Genomic DNA, 20,357 nt, shown 5'->3' with positions numbered 1-20,357 from the left:
ATTTTTTTTAACATCTTTATTGGAGTGTAATTGCTTTACAATGGTGTGTTTCTGCTTTATAACAAAGTGAGTCAGTTATACATATACATATGTCCCCATATCTCTTCCCTCTTGCATCTCCCTCCCTCCCACCCTCCCTATCCCACCCCTTTAGGTGGTCACAAAGCACCGAGCTGATCTCCCTGTGCTATGCGGCTGCTTCCCACTAGCTATCTATTTTACATTTGGTAGAGTATATATGTCCATGCCACTCTCTCACTTTGTCCCAGCTTACCCTTCCCCCTCCCCATATCCTCAAGTCCATTCTCTAGTAGGTCTGCTCTTTATTCCCATCTTGCCCCTAGGTTCTTCATGACCTTTTTTTTTTTTTAGATTCCATATATCTGTGTTAGCATATGGTATTTGTTTTTCTCTTTCTGACTTACTTCACTCTGTATGACAGCCTCTAGGTCCATCCACCTCACTACAAATAACTCAGTTCCGTTCCTTTTTATGGCTGAGTAATATTCCATTGTATATATGTGCCACATCTTCTTTATCCATTCATCTGTTGATGGACACTTAGGTTGCTTCCATGTCCTGGCTATTGTAAATAGAGCTGCAATGAACCATTTTGGTAGAGGCCTTTTCTACTTTCCTGTTTTCTGGTGAGTTTTTAACATATTAGCAAGACAGTTAATTGTCCAGAGACACCCCAGATTTACTGGAGAATTTCCAAATTTGATGGACAGACAGATTCCTAGGAATGCCTGGAATAAAGCAAGGATTTTGCAACATTATGAGCCTCATACTCCACGTTCCTTCTGGTTGACCTCAGTGACCCTAGAACATCATTAATACAGCTCCAAGATTAAGCTTCAGGAATACTGGACAAGTATTATCATGTGCTTAAATGAAACAATAGGTCTTGTTAAAAGTATTTGTTTTTTCCTCTAGGCGAGTATGAATGATAAACTGGTACCTAAATCTTAATGTTAATTTTATAAAAGAGTTTTAATAGTAAATAAAGTAATATAGTGAATTCATCAATTGGTATCTCTCCCTGATTAAGAATTAGTGGAATAAGTTTACGTTGATCCTTCTGTTATCCCCGACCCAAACCCCCTTCATGTGTTTAAATGAGAGGCTATCTTGTATCAGGAGATATTAGAAAATTGTACAGTCATCCCTCCTTATCCGCAGGCCCTGCATCCATGATTCAAACCAATCGGGGGATCAAAACATATTTTTTAAAAAAATTCCAAGAAGTTCCAAAAAAACAACAACTTGAAATCGCCATCCCTCAAAAATATGTGCATAGCATTTCCTTTGTATTATGGTATTTTAAGTAATCTAGAGATGATTTAAAGTAATAAAGGAGGATGTGTGTACGTTATATTGCAAAATACTATGCCATTTTATACAAGGGACTTGAGCATCCTTGGATTCTTGGTGTTGGAGGAGGGTCTTGGAATCAATCCCCTGTGGATACTGAGGAATGACTGTATGTGTTTGTATTATCCCTAAAAAGGTTCAGATTGTGCTTGTGCTTGTTTAATAGGACACATATAATGAAAGGAAAGTCATTTAAAGCACTAAGAATCTCTGAGGATAGTGCATATGTGAGAACTGAATGTGTCACTATTTTGAGAATGTCATGGTTTAAATTTAAAAAGTAGCACAATCTGTTAGAAAATTATATATAACTTTATGTCAGTAAACCTGAAGGTTAAATAAAATGGATGATAGTCAAGGAAAATAGGAAAAAAAAGTAGCACAATCTGCTACTTAAAAAATTTTTTATTCTATATTGGAGTATAGTTGATTAACAATGTTGTGTTAGGTTCAGGTGCACAGCAAAGTGATTCAGTTATACATATACATGTATCTATTCTTTTTCAAATTCTTTTCTCATTTAGGTTATTACAGAATATTGAGCAGAGTTCCCTGTGCTATACAGTATGTCCTTGTTGGTTATCTATTTTGAGTATGGTATTCATCACTAGAGGATCCTTAAGGTCTTATCTAACTTAAAGATTCTGTAGTAGTTTATGACAGTGTGTATGATAAAGGCAAGAGTTTCCTGGATTAGAGTTGCTATATAAAAAAATAACCTAATTCTTATAGAGGTTAAATATCAGACTCAGACACCTATAATGAAAATAGTATCAGAAGATTGTATTAGAGAGATAGATACTTATTTTCATTTCAACATATACTCTGAGAGAATTTCCTGACTTTGAGACAAATGAATAGAATGTGTAATATATATTCTAAGTTTAACTGAAACTTCTCACCAAGTTAGGGACTCTAATTTTATTCTTTTCAATATCACTGACTTCAGAAGTAATAAAATCTTTGACATGCTTCAATTTCTGTCTCTTCATAATTTTGAGAGAAATTTGTATCTTCTAGCATAATTTATTTCATGTTATTAATAAGGATTTTTCCAAGATTAATCATTTCTTCAAAGAAGAGAATATAATGAGATATTGTGTCAACAGCCATGCTAGAAAAGTAAGAAGAAGAATAAAATTAGAATGACTGTACTGTTTTCTCAGAAGAGAGAAAGTCAACATTCTGAGACTTCTCAATAAATCAGATTATAAACAAGTGGTACGTGATATATACAAATTTTGGATGACCTTGAAAACTCCTGAATTATAGAAATCTTATGTTAAAAACCACAGAACAGTTTGGGATTAGATACAAAAAGGATATTTTGACTCTCAACAGCATTAGCTTTGTTATTTTTTATTATTTAGAGACTTGTATTTTGTGAGAATTGGCAACAATGTTTTTAAAAACCCAGTGCTTGCTGTATGTTGTTATTAGATTCAGGTATGAGCTGTGATTTTAATTTGTACCTTTTACGCGTATACACACAACACACACACACACACACACACTGATGCAAACATACAATCTTAAAGATAAATAGGCAATCCATAAGTGTTTCCCTAAGTGTTTCAGAGGTGATGAGAGTTATATTTGAAGACAAGAAAGTAGCTTGAACCTTGAAAAAAAACTGAGTTGGAAGGTATCAAACTTTTGGTTTTTATACTGCTCAAGGCAGTTGAGAAATTACTACAGTTAAGTACATGAAAAAATACAGTCATCACCTAAAATTTTGCCATCTTACTACGCTTTGTCTAGCCCTTCCTGTTCTTACCAATAGCAATGACTGACATTCCTGATTATGGTGATCTGGAAAGCCTTTAGAAGGACGATATCCAGGTTGCTATTTTTATTTAAAAGCCTTACTACGTACTTTATCTCTTCAAGACTAACCATTAGTTTAGGCATTTATACATGCCAATAAAATTGATACTTTTGCTGGGCCATACATTCAAATGCTGAAGGTTCAGTTAATACTGCATTCCTTAGGGTCCTTTCTCCACCATTTTTACAATGAGATGTTTCTATTTAAAGTTGTACTATATCTGCTCTGGAGTGTACCAAAGTGTGTCAACTGATATAGCTTACAGTTTTGTGACTAACAATCACAGGAATCTCATATTCACCACACACATTTCCATTTGACCCACAGAACTTGTCTAGCCACTGGTGCCCTTTCCTACTCTTTTTACTCACATTCCAGTCATTCCACAAATATTTAATTGAGCTCCTGCTCTAAATCAGGCACTATTCTATGTGTGGAGCTGCATCAGGGAACAAAGCAAACAAAGATCACACCTCATGAGCTTATGCAAAAGGAAGTTTAAAGTACCCCAGACCTCCTTTTGGAAAAAGGCATGGATAAGCTCAGTACAAAGTACAAACACTGATCATCTGTATGAAGAGACAGCATAACTGTGAGTTTTAGGAAGAGAGTGAGGGACCAGCCTCTCTGATTTGGTGCTGAATTTGGTTGCATGAGATTCATAGGCATCACTTTGTATCCCCTCTTCCTCCTGGGCCTTCCCTCTGTCATTTTCTGTGCTGCACCCTTCTTATCTTTTTTTTACCTCCGAACATTGGAGGCTCTGGGACCTTATGCTTCTGTATTTATGTTCACGCTGGCTAATTTCTTTCAGGCGCATGATTTAAAAATTATCCATATGCTTATGAGGCCCAAGTTTACAGCTCTAACTCAGATCTCATCTCTGCACTCCAGGTTTTTGTATCAGTTGCCTACATCTCTGCCTGAGATGAATTGGCCCATCACACTTGACCTGTCGGAAGCAGAACGCCCAACCCTCCCCCTTCCCCTCCCCACACATTTTGCTCCTGCCTTGGGCTCTCCCCACGTGATTGAATCCTACCACTATTCACCCAACTGCTCACACAGTTGCTCACCCAAATGATCGTGGAGTCATCCTTGTCTCCTTTCCCCGTCACCAACATGCAACCCATAAGCAAAACCTTAACATACATTCTTTCTTCTTTTTTAAATAAATGAATTTATTTATTTAATTTATTTTTGGCTGCGTTGGGTCTTCGTTGCTGCGCGCAGGCTTTCTCTAGTTGCGGCGAGCGGGGGCCACTCTTCGTTGCGGTGCACGGGCTTCTCATTGCGGTGGCTTCTCTTGTTGCGGAGCACGGGCTCTAGCCGCCCGGGCTTCAGTAGTTGTGGCTCGCGGGCTCTAGAGCGCAGGCTCAGTAGTTGTGGCTCACGGGCTTAGTTGCTCCATGGCAAGTGAGATCCTCCTGGACCAGGGCTCGAACCCATGTCCCCTGTCTTGGCAGGTGGATTCTTAACCACTTAAGCACAGTCCAAAGTGCTTGCTCTGGTTGCAAGGCTCTAGAACCTGGTTCCCTTCTCTCCACCTTATATTCTCCTTCTTTCCCCTGAATTTGCCCACATCAGTCATCTTGACTTCCTTGCCTGGACCGCCAGGTTCATTTTCTGCCCCGGAAACATGCTGTTTCCACCGCCTGGGCCCTTCTCCCAGTATATGCATGGTTTGTTCCTTCACTTCACTTCACTCAAATCTCTCTCAGATGCCACTTTCTTGGGGAGGCTCTGGTGACCACTCAACGCTATTACTCTATCCTGTTGCTCTAATCCCTATTCCCTGCTTTATATATTTTTTACTGTGGCCTGATATTATGTTACATACTGATTTATTTTTTTGCTTAATAGTTCATTGTCTGTGTCCCCCCATTAAAATGCAAGTAACCATGAGAACTCTATTTTGCTTATTATTGGAAGTTTAAGAGTGCCTGGTATTTAACATGTATTTATTGAGTGAATGAATAATTAGATGAGTAATACTTCTAAGGGCTATAGTATTGTAGAAGCCCTAGCACTGCCACCAGTCAGTAGACAGGAGCATGACAAATTCTGCCCTTCTGCTGATTTTGTCTTCATTATTACCTGGAAGTTCTGAGATTCAAAGCACGAGATTAATGGAACATTTTCTGAAAGAATTCAAGAGTCTTAGCAATGAATACCTTATTTATTTTTTTCTTATTTGCGTCATATCACTAAACTGGTATGCCCACATTCTAAGGCAGTTATTTCCATGTATATTTCATTTGTTCCTTTTAGGGTCCTTTTGTGTACAAAGAATATAACATGCTCAAATGTTTTAAAAACTCACATTCAATTAGGAGTTTTTACCCTAAGGACCAGGGAATGACTGTATATATTACAAATAGGAAAGTATGGAATGAGGAAGTGATGAGTGTCAGACTGTATTGTGAGTGGTCAAATCATTTTGTTACTTTGGATTCATATTTTCTTTTTTGTATCCTTATCACAAAGTAAAATATGTGTACTAATTATGTGATTCATATTTCTGTACTTTGTGATGAAATATGCCAATCAGAATGGCTGAGTTTCATTTTATTTTCAAGAAGGGTCACCCCCGTTTCAAATATCTCATGAGTAATGTTTAACTTATTCAGCCTCTGATGCTTTTTTGCATGATAGTTTGGTACTACGTTTTCACCAAAGACGAACAACATTCAGGCAAATTAGTTCATGTCAATGCAATTGAATTCAGGCAAATTAATCCATCTCAATGCAGTTGAAATGCAATAAGAAGCAGATGTACTTGGGGTAATTAAAAGGGAATTAAATTTATTAGACTTTTAGCCCACCTCATTTCACAAAGGATATCAGCTGACTTAAAAGTTGGCATACAATATGATTTAAAAATAAGGTGAGCTAGTATGGGAAAGGAGGATATATTTGAAGAATCCAGTTAAAATTCTTTAGCCTGAGCAGTGCTTTGAATGCTTCTTGAGTATGTCAGCTATTTGATGAGACATGCTTTATTGCTTTTCTACTTACATTCGCATAACCACTTTTAAAGCAGAAAAACTGCATGATTTTAAACTTGATTATCAAAAAATCTTTTGAATTGAGTTATCCTTACTGAGCTGTGCCCTTGACTAATTTTTGAAACACAATATTAATAGAAAAGAAGAACATTGAGAAATTCTCAGGGCAATTTAGGCAGCTTTTTGTTTCCTCTTTAGGAAATGAATTGCAACACTCAATTGTCAACTGTCTTCATATTTTGGTCAGACTTTGGATGCAAGGTAAATGGATACATTTTTATTTAAATCTATGAGTGGTAATAATGATATACAGGAATAATAAGAAGAACCTAGTGTCTTTATTCTTTGGAATTGCAATAAAGACTTTAATGTAGGTGAAAAGAATATCTTTTGTAAATTAGTAATACAACGGCCTTTTATTATTTTTATGATCATATATATATTGTTATTTAAATTTTAAGTAATTTTCTGTGGGAGCTAGGTATGTAATTGAGGGTTGAATTGGGACTGTATTATGTGAGGTAAAAATGATGAACTACAACTCTAGAGGTTTTATTAGCCTCAAGGCGTGGTGGTTGTTCTCCTATTTCTAGTAACATTTAGCTTTATAGGAATATGAAGGTTTTATTCTCATTTTATAAGATGAGTAAGGTGAAGCTTAAGATTGCATAGTAAGTGTGGAAATATACCAGTTTCCAAGTCTGTGCACTTTCTACTCTGCACTACTATTAAAATGACCAGAAATCCAAATACAAAACCAATTTGGTTAGCATGATTGATTCAGCCTTTAAGCCATACATTTAATTTACTTATTATCCAGGATACATCTAAATAAAAGTTCCTAAAAGTCTTCTACAGGGAATATGTGGTGATACTCTTGAATTATCCATTTTTGTGTTTAAAAGTTTATTTGAGGTGTTTTGTATAATAAATGAAGAAGGAGATGCTACCATTACACCTTCATTTTCTACAAGAAATGGCGGCTTTAGAATGTCACTTCTCCTACAAAGTCCAGCCTTCAGAGCTTATTTAGAAAAGATTGATTGTTACCCTTAAGGTAAAAAAAAAAAAAAAAAAATCCGTATCATTCGGTAACGTGGTTTAGCCGGCATTAAATGTTTCTTTCACACCCAGAGCCTCAGAAAACATTCTAGTTTTGTTGGATTTGGGATGAACTAAACTGACTCAGGAGCTGGGTTTCTTAGTTATCAAGTAAATATTCTCAATATTTGAGACCACAGGTGGAAAACGTAAGCATTAGAACTGCCGTTTGCTCCGAGGTCCTAATTAAGTTGACTACAAAGGCATTTAGGAAACGTTATGCATTTACGGAGTGCTATTGCTGTAACTTCAAGTATATAGGAAAGAATTATTTGAAAGTGGATTAAAAAATTGAGTTGACTGAGTGAATGTCGTCATGGACAAAAATAAACACGATGTAGAAGCATGTTTTATTTGGATTTCACGTCTTCCTCTCACAAGATATAAGTCTCTTCTTTACTCCTAGGACTGTGATGAAGACTGGCCTGGAAAGTGTTAAAAGTGCGCTCAGAGCTTTCCTGGACAATGCCGCAGAGGATCTGGAGAAGACGATGGAAAATCTTAAGCAGGGCCAGTTCACCCACACCCGAAACCACCCAAAGGTGTTACTCAGATTATCATTATACCACGGTGGCACTGTTGCCAATGCTGTCATCATTATTTGAGCCTATTTGGCCAGCCATCAGTTCGGAGAAGATCTAATATGTATGTAAATCTATTACTTAGAGTTTCATTATCTACATAGTACAATCAGAATCAGCCACATCATCGAGGTTATTCAAACACTGCCTTATACATTAAAATGTTTTTTTGTTTTTTTTTTTTAAGAACACTTTAGGTTGACATTTGAGTTACAAACCAAAACCATTCTTAATAGAGATAGATCTCTGAATCACATAGCTTCACAGAAGGGACCAGTAAGGTACTGGTTATGGACAGTCAACGCCCACATTGTTGACATCCAAGTTCCAAATTTTACACTTTCTGTGGTGTCTCTTTCCATGGAAATTTTCTAATGCAGTTTCACCAAAGGACATGCAGCATTAAATGTTTTCAGATTATTTCTGAGTCGATGCAGATTGTTTCTGCAAGCTATCTTACCGATAAATTTGAAGACTGCTGAGACAAATTCTGTGTCTAAATAACTGACCTACTAGGGTGGCTCAAATATCTTTTATTTATAGGTTTCAGTCTCTTTTCATAGGGGATTTCATCAGCCGTTTCTGGCTGGAATTCTGTAGTTATTAAAAATATCCTCAGAATGCCCAAGGTTGCGTGGAAAAGGAACCACATGACCTAAGTTCCTGTTCTCCTGCCTGTATGAACATGAAAGATGATATGAGCCCTTGTCTGCCAGTCAAGTAGGTCTTGCTTGCAGACCCACCCACTCAGACTCTCAGTGTTGTACGTCTCCCCGGTGAAGTACAGCTCTGTGTAAAAACCACCTGTGTTCATCAGTGAATGACATAACCACTAGTTTCAAAACATTGACATTGACACTACTTGAACCAATGGGAGCATTACTTACAGCCCCGTGTGGACACAGAAACAAATATGGGGGATGAGGATGATTTCTCCATTCATGTCATGGTGTGTCCTCCGGGAAATGGTAGCAGAGTTGGCATTAGAAATCCAAGGTTCTTAGTTTTCTTTGCCTGTTGAGCATGTTATTGGATCAGAGATCATCTAAGAGGTTTTACTTGATTTTCTAGCTTAAAAACTACAGAGTGACTTACTTATGCCTTGAATTTCAGGTCATTTCAGAAATAAATGATATACCCCGTTCTCTAGCATTCTTATTCTTGTTCATTTGAGAGTTAAAATAAAAGGTACAGTCTTTATATACCTTTGAAACAGGAGTCAAAATGGACCTGTCCTCCCAGATATCCTTGTGCTTAGTTTTATTCTTGAAGAAATCCTTTATTCTTACACCTAAAGAAATTGTTCCTGATAATATTCTGTCTGTATAATCAGAGCACAATTCTTTAGAATGCTTTCAGCACCTTCAAGAAAAGAATTTTGTTTGAGAAAAGGGTCTTCAATTTCATTTTATGTGTGTGTGTTCTTGTATTGCTTTTTTTCAAATATTAAAATGTTAGTATGCCTTTAATATGGAATTTTGTTGTTAGCCTAAACTTTCTCAGGACAATGTATTGATAACAAGTGTTTTTTTTTAAAGTGAGATTCTCTTTTTCCTTAGTGGAAGATGTACAGGTATCATGTTATAGAATTCTGACTAGCTTGTATGCATTGGGAACCAGCAAGAGTATTTATGTGGAAAGGTAAGATTTTAAAAGTTTAAGTCTGTATTAATAGTTTTTTCAAGTGTTATGATTATTTATTTCAAGGGTCTTCACTTTATAACTTTTTCCTTAGTTATAAACTAAACAATCAGATTGACATATTGAATTCCTTGGGAGTAATTAGACAATCTTTAAGCTAAATTTGAATTGATACAATAAAAGACAATGGCGAATTATGAACAAAAACTGTAAAGCCATAGTGGTAACGCCTATATTTAATATAAAGTTTAAACTTAGAGTGTTAATGAGTCTTACGAAGGAATCTGCTAGTACAGTTTCTAATTCTATATTGGAAATACAAAATAAGAATGAATATAGGCAGTTATTAATTTTTTATTAATTATTAGTTATTAGTTATAGTTATTAATTTTTTCATGTTCTCAAGTTCAAGAGGAGAAGATTAGCAGAGTCAGATGTTGTGGACAGGTCAAGTAAGATAAGGTGTCCCCACTGAACTGAACAAGAGAGATCACATGGGCAACTTCTGTAAGATTTCTGTGGAAGAGAGAAGAGAAAGAGGGCTTTTTTAAACGTTAGAAGAAATAAAAAGACATTCTAATAGAAGACCAATAAATGAAATAAATAAGTCAAAGGATATTCTGAGACAAGAATATTGAATAGATGTAAATTCTCCCCAAATTAATCTTAATTATAAAGAATTTCAAGTAGAAATTTGTTTTTTGTTGAACTTGAAAAAAAATTTAAAAGTTCATTTGAAAGAATCAATGCATGAGACTAGCCAATAAAATTTTGAAAGAGAAAATTAGAGTAATAAGGGCATTCACGTGGCCTACCAAACATTAAAACTTAAGCAACAATAATTAAAATAAGGTGACAATTACAGAGATAGGAAAGTAGATCAATGGAAAAAGATAATTGAGTTTACTCTGAATATTTTTAAAGTTTTACCTGCATTTTAAGTTAAACTATCAATAGTTTCATATGATTTTTATGGCTATAAAATATTTTATCCTAAGGAAGTATTATAATTTATTGAAATGTTCCTTTATTTTTGACATGTAGGCTCTTTTCTCTTTTTCACTTACATAAATAATGCTAGATCTATGTTCATAGTTTTCTGTGTATATTTATTTTATTTCCTTTATCAGAATTTGGAGATCTAGGTTAAAGAGTATGCATGTATTAAGGGTTTGTGATACACATTTTACTATCTTTAAAAAAAATAATTCAATTCGTACTTTAAAGTTTTACAAGAGAATTCTCATTTCCTCACATTTCTCATTTCTGATTATTATCCTTTTTTACTATTTATAAATTTATTAGTTGAAAATGAGATCCTATTTTTATTTTCAAATGCATTTTCCTCATTACCAGTTACTAGCTATTTGTGTGTGTGTGTTTACCTTACCATTTGTACTTATTTTATAAATTGCCTTTTCTTATTTTTTGTCCATTTTTCTATTAATGTATTATCTTACTGATGAGTAATAACCATTGTATTTATTAACTATTAACGTCTTGCCTGTTATTTCTCCTGCTTTTATGACTTTTAGCATGTTTTTACCTTTATAGTGCTTATATACAAATCATTATGTGCAGATAGTTTTTTATGACATGAGAATTTTGGATTTTTATATAATCAGATCTAGCAATTATACTATATGTGTTTCAGCCCCTTAGTTTTATGATTTTAAGAAGTTTATACTATACCCTTAATAGCTAGAAATTCAAATATTTATTCTCCTAGGTTTTTCATGCTTTCAGTTGTTTAGATTTACTTTGTAATCCTTTTGTTCATTCAGTAAATATTGATCACATGTCAGGTTCTGGGATACAACAGTGAACAAATAGAGCCTGCTCTCAGAGAGCTTATATCAAGGGAGAGAAACAAAACCAGGAAACTGATGAACGTAATAGGGGCAAGTTATTGTGTGTGAGTTGGCACACACTGCAGAGAATGACACGGGGTAATCAGGAATGCATCTTTGAGAACACGGCTTTTTAGACTGAGAACTTTCTCTGCGTAACAGGAAACAGGCAGAAGATAAGTCAGGTGTAAATGGGTCTGTGTGTAATAGCCTTTATTGTCTCAGTGACGTCTGACTTGAGCCTTCAGCCAGATGACAGTTGAAGAAACAAGTGTGAGAAGCTTGAGGGAGGCATAGAATGTCTGAAATGATTGTCTCTGGAGTATGAAGGGATTTACTGGAAATGAGCCTGTTTCCTGTTTCTCTTTGGTGTTATGTAGAATTCAAATTCAATTTTTTAAATCGTTCACCATGTCTCTAATATAATGATTTATTAAATATTTCTCTTATTTACTGATTTAAAACAAACTCTTCATCGTATACTAAGTATATTTGCTAGGTTATATTTCTAGAATTTCTATTCTGTTCTAAATTATTTGATTTTTAAATGATTAGAGCAATACCATCTAGCCTGAATTGTTAGTATTTTCTAATACATTTTAATATCTGGTAGTCCAAATTCTCTCATACCTCAGCAGTTACTGTTACAGTTGTTACTACTCTTGCCTGGGTATTTTTCTTGATAGAATTTGGGATCTTTCTGTTAGATTCTTTAAAAAGATATATATTTTTTCAGTTAACTTTGCAATTATAAAGTGAGTTTGGGAGAATATAAAAATAAAAATTTGAAGGTGAGTAAAAGGTATTTTGAAAGAAATGACACCATACTAAAAAGAAAAGTAGTTATTTTAATACAACTCATCTAAAAGAAAAATTGCTGTTTCCAGAATAGCAACAGAAATGATCAGAGTTGATCTGAGAGTTACTAACTGAATTTATATCTTAAAGTGAACTATTAAATAATTCAGATGAATTATTAATGAAATAAAAGGACTAGCCCAGTCAGATGTCTGGAAATAGATTACCTACTTTGTTTGGGGTCATACATGAAACATTTTAGGCTAGTAAATTCTTAAATAAAGTATTTCTCATTCTTTTAAAACATTTATTGAACCCATATTGTGTGCCAGAAATTTTGCAATTCTGTGTCCCTGTTTTTAGGTAAGGAAAGAAAAACTTGAAAAGAGTAAGTAATTTTCCTATGGTGAGTGACACACTGTTAGGACTAAGATCTGGACTTGGGTCTGTCTGAATCAAAGCCTGTGCTCTTTGTAATTTCTTGATGTCCTAAATTATCTTTAGTAATGAAATGTGATGAAATGTTTGAATTGAACTTTATCTTATTCAGTGCCGTTCTATGAAGGGATATTTTCTCCTAGCTGAATATATATCTAGTCATTTTTAATTAAAATATTAGATAATCAGACAGTGTTAATTTTAAGTATGATTTTTTTAGTGAGAAATTTATAACTGTCTAAGAGAATTATGTAATCTTAATTTGATCCATTTTATTGACTTTTAAATAAAATACATATTCAAAGTTATTTAAGGAGTTCATACTTTGCTGAAATAATTCTCACATTATTCTATATTTAATAAACACTTAACATGCCAGTAAAGCCTTGGATGAAGTAGGTAACTGAGGGAGAGAGAATTTATATCAGTGGCAAGGGAAGCCTTGAATAAATTGATCAGTCTGATTCCCTTCCTTCCCTTGAAAATGATAAATTAATTTTAAGTGTTATCAGTAGTTTTTAGCATCTAATATGTCCTTATATTTCATAGCTACCCTGAGATTACTTACACATGGTAAATTTTCAGAAAGTTTTATTTGTGTATTGTATTAGTACTTGATTTTTTAAATTTTTATCAAAATCCATTTATTCACGTGGCAAGAATTGTTCCTTAGGTCATCATGTTAAAAGAAAGAAAAAAGAAAGAAAGAAAGTGAAATGTCCAAACTTATGAGGGAATTTACAGGGCTTGGGGTTTTTTTTTTCTTGTTGTTGTTATTTTTGTCTGTACTGTTTTTAACTTCTTTTTAGCTGACAGATAATTTAGGTGTGTTTTTTTTTAATGGCAGGGAATTTGCTGTTGAAAGCACATGATGTTTTGCAATATAGAAATCGGATTTGAGGGTTAGTTTTTATCAGTAGCAGTAGCACTATGATTGTCCTTTTAGGTTGACCTTTCCAATTTTAATATAATTTCTTCAGTTTTTCACTTAGAAGACTTAAAAAATATAAGCGTTTTCCACTTATAGGCAACGTTCTGCATTAGGAGAGTGTCTGGCTGCCTTTGCTGGTGCCTTTCCTGTAGCATTTTTGGAAACTCATCTCGACAAACACAATATTTACTCCATCTACAATACTAAGTCTTCTCGAGAGAGAGCAGGTAACACAGAAGCATGTGCACTACTTGATATTTGAAGCTAAAACTTAATGACATTTGTTGTGTTTTCTGACCATGATTTTTTAATGGGCTATTTTAATTTATTAGCGCCATGTTATTTGTTCTTAGGTGTTATTATTTGGAATTTTTTGGAATGCTGTATACTATTTCCATAGTGTTTCTGAAAGAAAATTAGTTTAATTTCTTCTAAGTCAATGAGCCACAGACAAATTAACCCTCTTAATAATAAGACAGAATAATCAGCAGATATGGAAAAATAGGTCAATCTGATTTCTGATTCAATTATCTCTTATAGGTAGTCAGTAAGTGTATGGAATTCTTATTTGTTACAGTTATAGATTTGTACCTTTCATTTCTCTTGGTTCACCAGGTATGTCTATCTTATTGGAACAGTTTTATTCCATGTGATGTTTTTCTAATAGTTTGGTCCTCTAAGTCTGATAAAGTATATTTTATTTTAATCATTTTCCAAAAGCCCTCAAGAGTTTCCCCAACTTGAACAAGAATTATTAGCTGTTCACAAATGCATACCTCTCTGTTGATGAGATCATTTCTCTGTGTAATTCATGTCTATATGGGAGCTACTGGTTACACTGATTTTATAGTGAATTTTTCAAGTAAAGAACCTTTTAAAAGCTTGAATAATCATTATTTAATTTGCCTAATTTATGATTCTAATTTCATATCACAGAATAAGTTAAAGAAAAATATGTTGAATGTAACTTAGCAATATTTTTCTATATAAGTTGTACAATATATTTGTAAACAGTAAAACACAGTTGAGTTTGGATTGTTAATTATCTGTATAAGCATGTCTTATTAAGTTGTCTTATTAAGGATTTTTGATTCATTAATATTTTGTAATGAATCAAGAATGAAGCAGATTGTTATTTTGTTACAGATAAGGAAATACACAGAGCAGATAATTTCCCCGCTTATTTTCTATAACACGTCATTTGCATAACAAAGGAAAGGAACTGCATTTAATGATTCTCCTTCATTCATTTTTTTAGTCAAGTCATTCAACAAATGATCATTGGTAGATGGAGAAGATGGTATATACAAAGACAAATAAGATTTGATTTTCTTCTTCAGAGAGTTTTTAGTTGCAGTAGAGGGAGAGAGACTGGTGAATATATGTGATAGAAATTCAGAATAAAGAACACTGGGGACACAGAAAAGCAGTTTGAGCTGAGAGCACCTGGGAAGACTTAGCAGAGTTTGTACAGATGAGCCTTGAAATTAGGAACACTGAAACTCTGGTACGTTAGGGGAAACTTCAAGTACTTTGAGGTGGCAGTAGCTTTCAGGGAAGAAAGAGAAAAGATGAGGCAAGAATGGAAAGCCAAGAAGAGGCGAGGTAGGCTTCCTGTGTCAGATAAGGAGTGGGGACCGTACCAGTGCAAAAAGGATCCTTTTATTGGCTTTGAAAAGGGGAGTAACATGAGTAGCTTTGCATTTTAGAACTCCATCATGGCAGAAATAAGGAAGACGGATGAGTGTGTGTCACCAGTTAGAAAATGATTGTGGTAATGCAGAAGAAATCTAATTGGGCAAGACCCCTTGGATGGAGTCTATAGTGAAAAGGTTATGAGAAATCCTAGAGGTAGAATCATCTCTTGTAGGAGATGAAGGAGCATCAGAGCCTAGAATTTCTCCCAGGTTTCTAGCCTGGGTGACTCATTAGATAATGTTGTCCTCACGAGATAGTGGTGTAGGCTCAAGAGGTAGATTGGAGAGGAAAGGTCAAGTTTAAATTTAGACCCATTGTATTTTAGTTGCTTTTGATACATTCCTTATGAGACACACAAAAAAAAAACTTTAGGGAATATGGCTTTGAGAGTTATTCTCTTATAGCAGAAGCCCATAGGAATGGCCAGAATTGCCTAGGCAAACATATAAGCTGAAAAAGAGAAGTGAGTTCAAGATAAATCCCTAAAGAAAACCCATACTTAAAAGTTCAGCAAGGGGAAAAGAGTTAGCAAAAGGAGACTGACAAAATTCAGAAGAGAGTCAAGAAAGACTGAATGCATTGAAGTTAAGGAAAAGGGGGATTTTAGGAAAAGGAACTTTGGTCAGTGATGTGAAACGCCCTTGAAACACTTAGTAAGATAAGGATTGTAAAAGAATAAAGTCGTTCAGTGGTGAAAAGCAGAATCCTTCATTTCTGTGACTAGGAGAGTACTTGGAAAGGTAAACAGTCTAGGAGAGAGCTGAGCATGTGTATAGGTTTGCTGGGGAAGAGGCAGTAGAGAAGGAGCTGAAAATACAGTCCTGAGCAAGGCGGCTGCTGGAGGGTAGACAACATCAGAACACAGGCGAACCATCAGTAGGGACCTCAGAACTCCTGCTGAAAAGGGGAACAGACGTGAATGTGACACCAGACACAGAAATCCTGTCCAGATGAGAGCAGGCAGTTGGAAGAAGAGACAGCTGATATTCCTGTTTGTTCTGAAGTAGAAGGATCGGTCATTTGCTGATCTTCAGGTGGTTGGGTAGGGACTCGGGGAAAAAGAAAGTTTGAAATAGCTGCCATGGGAAAAGGGAGAGGCACAGGGAACTTTTATTCAATATCCTGTGATAAACCATAATGGAAAAGAATATAAAAAATGAATGTCTATATGTGTATAACTGAGTCACTTTGCTGTACAGCAGAGAGTGGCACAACATTGTAAATCAACTACATTTCAGTTCTTAAAAAAAAAAAAAAAAGAAAGGAATCCAGCTGAAGGCATGCCAGGTCTGGCTGAGTTTTGAAGCCCAGTGTGAAATGGTTGCTTGTGTCTGTTTCGGGTCACTTCTTTCACTGAATACATGTCATTTGTACCTGTGCTTCTCTAGCTCTTAATTTGCCAACTAATGTCGAAGATGTTTGTCCAAATATACCATCTTTGGAGAAACTCATGGAAGAAATTGTGGACTTAGCTGAGTCCGGTATTCGCTACACACAAATGCCACATGTGATGGAAGTTATCCTGCCCATGCTGTGTAGCTACATGTCTCGTTGGTGGGAGCACGGACCCGAGAATAATCCAGGAAGGGCTGAGATGTGCTGCACGGCTCTGAACTCAGAGCACATGAACACGCTGCTGGGAAATATCCTGAAAATCATATATAATAACTTGGGAATTGATGAGGGAGCCTGGATGAAAAGGTTAGCAGGTAAGATTGGGAAGGAATGTGCCACTTCCATTTGTTTTATTTCCAAAAAGATTTGAAATACAGAAGACTAAAATTTTTCTGTCTCAATCTTTGTGAATATTTGCTCTGTGCTCAAAAAATATTCTTGATTATTTCTGTCATGCTGTTCTAAAAAAAATACCGTAGATTTAATCAGACATTGGGTAACTTTCCATATAGTTACTACTTTTAAGTGAGTAAACATTTTCTAGATTTGACTAATCTCGCAAAGATTAATCAGTGAACACAGCAGTAAAAATTAATGATTCTGCAGACAGACAAAAATAAAACTGGATTTTGAAGCCACCCAGGTTCAGTCATCTCTCTTAGCAGGAATGGGGGAGGATAATCAAAAGATACAAATATTTACACTTAAGCTTCTCTATCATTGCACTATTTATATTGAGTAATTTGAAGCAATTTGAGTGCCCAGCCACTAGAGTATGGTTAAATAGGTTGTGCACATCCATATACCAGAATATTATGCTTTATTCCAAATATTAAGATTTCAACAATATTTTATGATGTGAAAAATATTCAGAATATCATGGAGGGTTAAAAGAAGAACTTTAAAAATTTGAATTCAGAAGTTTACATATGATATAACTTATTGGTAAAATTTCCAGAAAAAATACACCAATGTCTTACTAATTTGGGTAGGGTAATTATGGTTGATTTCTAACGTTTCCCTTTTATACACTTCCCCAGTGTATGTATGTTACTCTTAGGGAGAAAAAAATTCCTTTTAAAATGGCCTAAAAAACAAACTTATGGTTACCAAAGGGGAAAGGTGAGGGGGAGGGATTAATGTATATACACTACTATATATAAAATAGGTAATCAACAAGGACCTACTCTATAGCACAGGGAACTCTGCTCAATATTTTGTAATAACCTATATGGGAAAAGAATCTGAGAAAGAACGGATATATGTTTATATATAACTGAATCACTTTGCAGTCTACCTGAAACTAACACAGCATTGTAAATCAACTATACTCTGATATAAAGTAAAAATTAGATTTAAAAAATGGCCTAATCAAGTTTAGAACTGTTGCTAACAGCTACAACTATTATTAAATAAAAGAACAGTATTATATGTAATCTAACTCTTCCACTGGGACAAGGATGGGGACGGTTATAATGAGATGGTGTAGTAGTAGTTAAGTAGGTAGTGGTCTCATATAAGTATTCAGTGGTGTGTATCTCTTCTAAAAAAAGGGCCAGGGGACCTTTTCCATTTGGGGACTTTTCTTCTTTGTGTGAAAATAATTGATTTCCAAAGTGGATGAATGTCTTTTTTAAAGTTCTAAATTAGCTGCCAATTTCTTTCTTTCTTTCTTTTTTGACAACAAGGAAGCACATCAGTTTCAATTCAGTAATCATTTTTGAACAGCAGCTATGTAATTAGGTTTGGGACTAGAAAAAGGACTGAGGCATGGGCTGAATTCTAAAGGAAGTCATGTGCTGGAGGAGAGCGAGGCTTAATCATGCTATACGATTGTAATGACCGTCTCATCCTCATTTTAATGAATGTTTATGCAGAGCGGAATACTAATGTCTGTCTTCAAACAGTATTTTCCCAGCCTATTATAAATAAAGTGAAACCTCAGCTCTTGAAAACTCATTTCTTGCCATTAATGGAGAAACTCAAGAAAAAGGCAGCGATGGTGGTATCAGAGGAAGACCATCTGAAATCCGAGGTCAGGGGGGATATGTCCGAGGCTGAACTTCTCATTCTAGACGAGTTCACCACGCTGGCCAGAGATCTCTATGCCTTCTACCCGCTCTTGATTAGATTTGTGGATTATAACAGGTAGAATGTTCAAAAGTGATTTAATTTCTCTAATTCCCTCGTAACCTTACTGCGTTCGTATGTCCCAGTGGAATTGCTTCATTCACTACTTAGCAATGAGTGTGTTCACAATGATGACGTTATCAGATGTGAATTTCACCAAACATCTTAAAATTACAATTGGAGATCCCATTGTGGAGCAGTCTGCCCTGTGGGTGTAAAAGCTAGCACTTTGACAGTTAACAGTGTTTAAATTATTTTAAATGTTACGGCTGTACACTGAAGCCATTTATGAGCTCTGTGGGCAAGCATGCTCGCCCTCAGTTTACTCGGTTTCACATTTAACTTTAGGAGGGTGATTTTTTTTTTTTTTAATTAACTTCGAGGAGTAACTGAGACACCACTTTATTTATTATGTGATCTAGGGCAAAGTGGCTAAAAGAGCCTAACCCAGAAGCAGAAGATCTTTTCCGCATGGTTGCCGAGGTGTTTATCTACTGGTCAAAATCCCACGTAAGTAGGAAAATACTGGCAGTGCTTACTCTCTGGAATATGTTAAGGACTTTCAAATTTTAATCAATTTTCCGATCCCCTTAGTAAACACCTATCAGAGTGTTTCTCAAGGTCATCTCCTTAGTATCACTTAACTGGTCAGGAGAGAGACTAGGTTTCCCTGGGGAGTTTGATGCAATCTAAGCCTTCTTTTGAGTTTTATAATTTATCTTCAAACCATCACAGAGATTTTTAATTGTGCTGAGTATTTATCATAATCAGTAGGTTTTTAGATGAATGCCTAGTGTTAGTTTCAAGAATAAGAAAAAGAATCTGAATATGTGCTTTTGAATCTCATGGATATACTTAAAACACAAATCTGTTAATATATGTTATATACGTTCTAACCCAAATTTTTGAAGGTGAAGCTATGTGAGCAGTTATAATATTATTAATAGTAAAATTAAAATGTTAATATGAGCTGAATGAAAATTGAGTCCTAGTCTATTTACTGTCCTTCATACAAAATCTTTTATTACTCATCAATTATTAACATATTTAGATGCTTACTATGAAATTATTTTGTTTGGGTTATGCTCCTTTAAAAAAGAAACACGTATAATTAGATTGTTAACCTCTCTTTTGAAACTCTGTGATTATTTCTGCTTTTATTCTGTATTTGCTTTCACTACTACCACTGCATAAACACTTGACTTTGCCAGTGTTTTTATGTTCCTAAATTAAAAGTGAATAAAATAATTTTAGGGTATATGAAAAAGTAGATAAAATATCTGACAGAATGGAAAGTTGTGTTATAGTTGTGCATGCCCTTAGGAAATCTGTGTTTATCCCAAAAGACAGTATATGCTTTCCACCAGGTAAGCATGTACCTGGTGCTTGGTGTTTGAGTATTCGTTCTACCCCTTGGTAGGTGTGTGACTTGGTTACTTAAATTTTCTGAACCTTAGTATTCCCATCTTTGAAACATACATATTTCTATCTAGTTCCCAGAATTGTTGCCCCCAGCCAAGCACCCTCATTGGATATTCAACAACTATTTGTTTCCTTTCTTTATAAATCTTATATATCAAATTA

General features: G+C 34.9%; 1 protein-coding gene across 1 annotated transcript in view; it reads left to right on the top strand.

Annotated features, from left to right (window-relative positions):
- The window catches only part of RYR2 (ryanodine receptor 2), a 740,642-nt gene that overhangs the window by 602,537 nt on the left and 117,748 nt on the right, over positions 1 to 20,357 (top strand). Inside the window, 10 exon segments of the mRNA XM_036828245.1 lie at positions 6,409 to 6,447; positions 6,450 to 6,471; positions 7,718 to 7,867; positions 7,869 to 7,917; positions 7,920 to 7,956; positions 9,452 to 9,533; positions 13,647 to 13,777; positions 16,637 to 16,957; positions 18,551 to 18,791; positions 19,196 to 19,283. Of these exon segments, the coding sequence (XP_036684140.1) occupies positions 6,409 to 6,447; positions 6,450 to 6,471; positions 7,718 to 7,867; positions 7,869 to 7,917; positions 7,920 to 7,956; positions 9,452 to 9,533; positions 13,647 to 13,777; positions 16,637 to 16,957; positions 18,551 to 18,791; positions 19,196 to 19,283 (1,160 nt within the window).

The sequence above is a fragment of the Balaenoptera musculus genome, chromosome 16 (genome assembly GCF_009873245.2).
Source record: "Balaenoptera musculus isolate JJ_BM4_2016_0621 chromosome 16, mBalMus1.pri.v3, whole genome shotgun sequence".
Lineage (NCBI taxonomy): Eukaryota > Metazoa > Chordata > Mammalia > Artiodactyla > Balaenopteridae > Balaenoptera > Balaenoptera musculus.
Note: the sequence above shows the minus strand (reverse complement) of the source record. Positions and strands in the feature narration are given on the sequence as shown.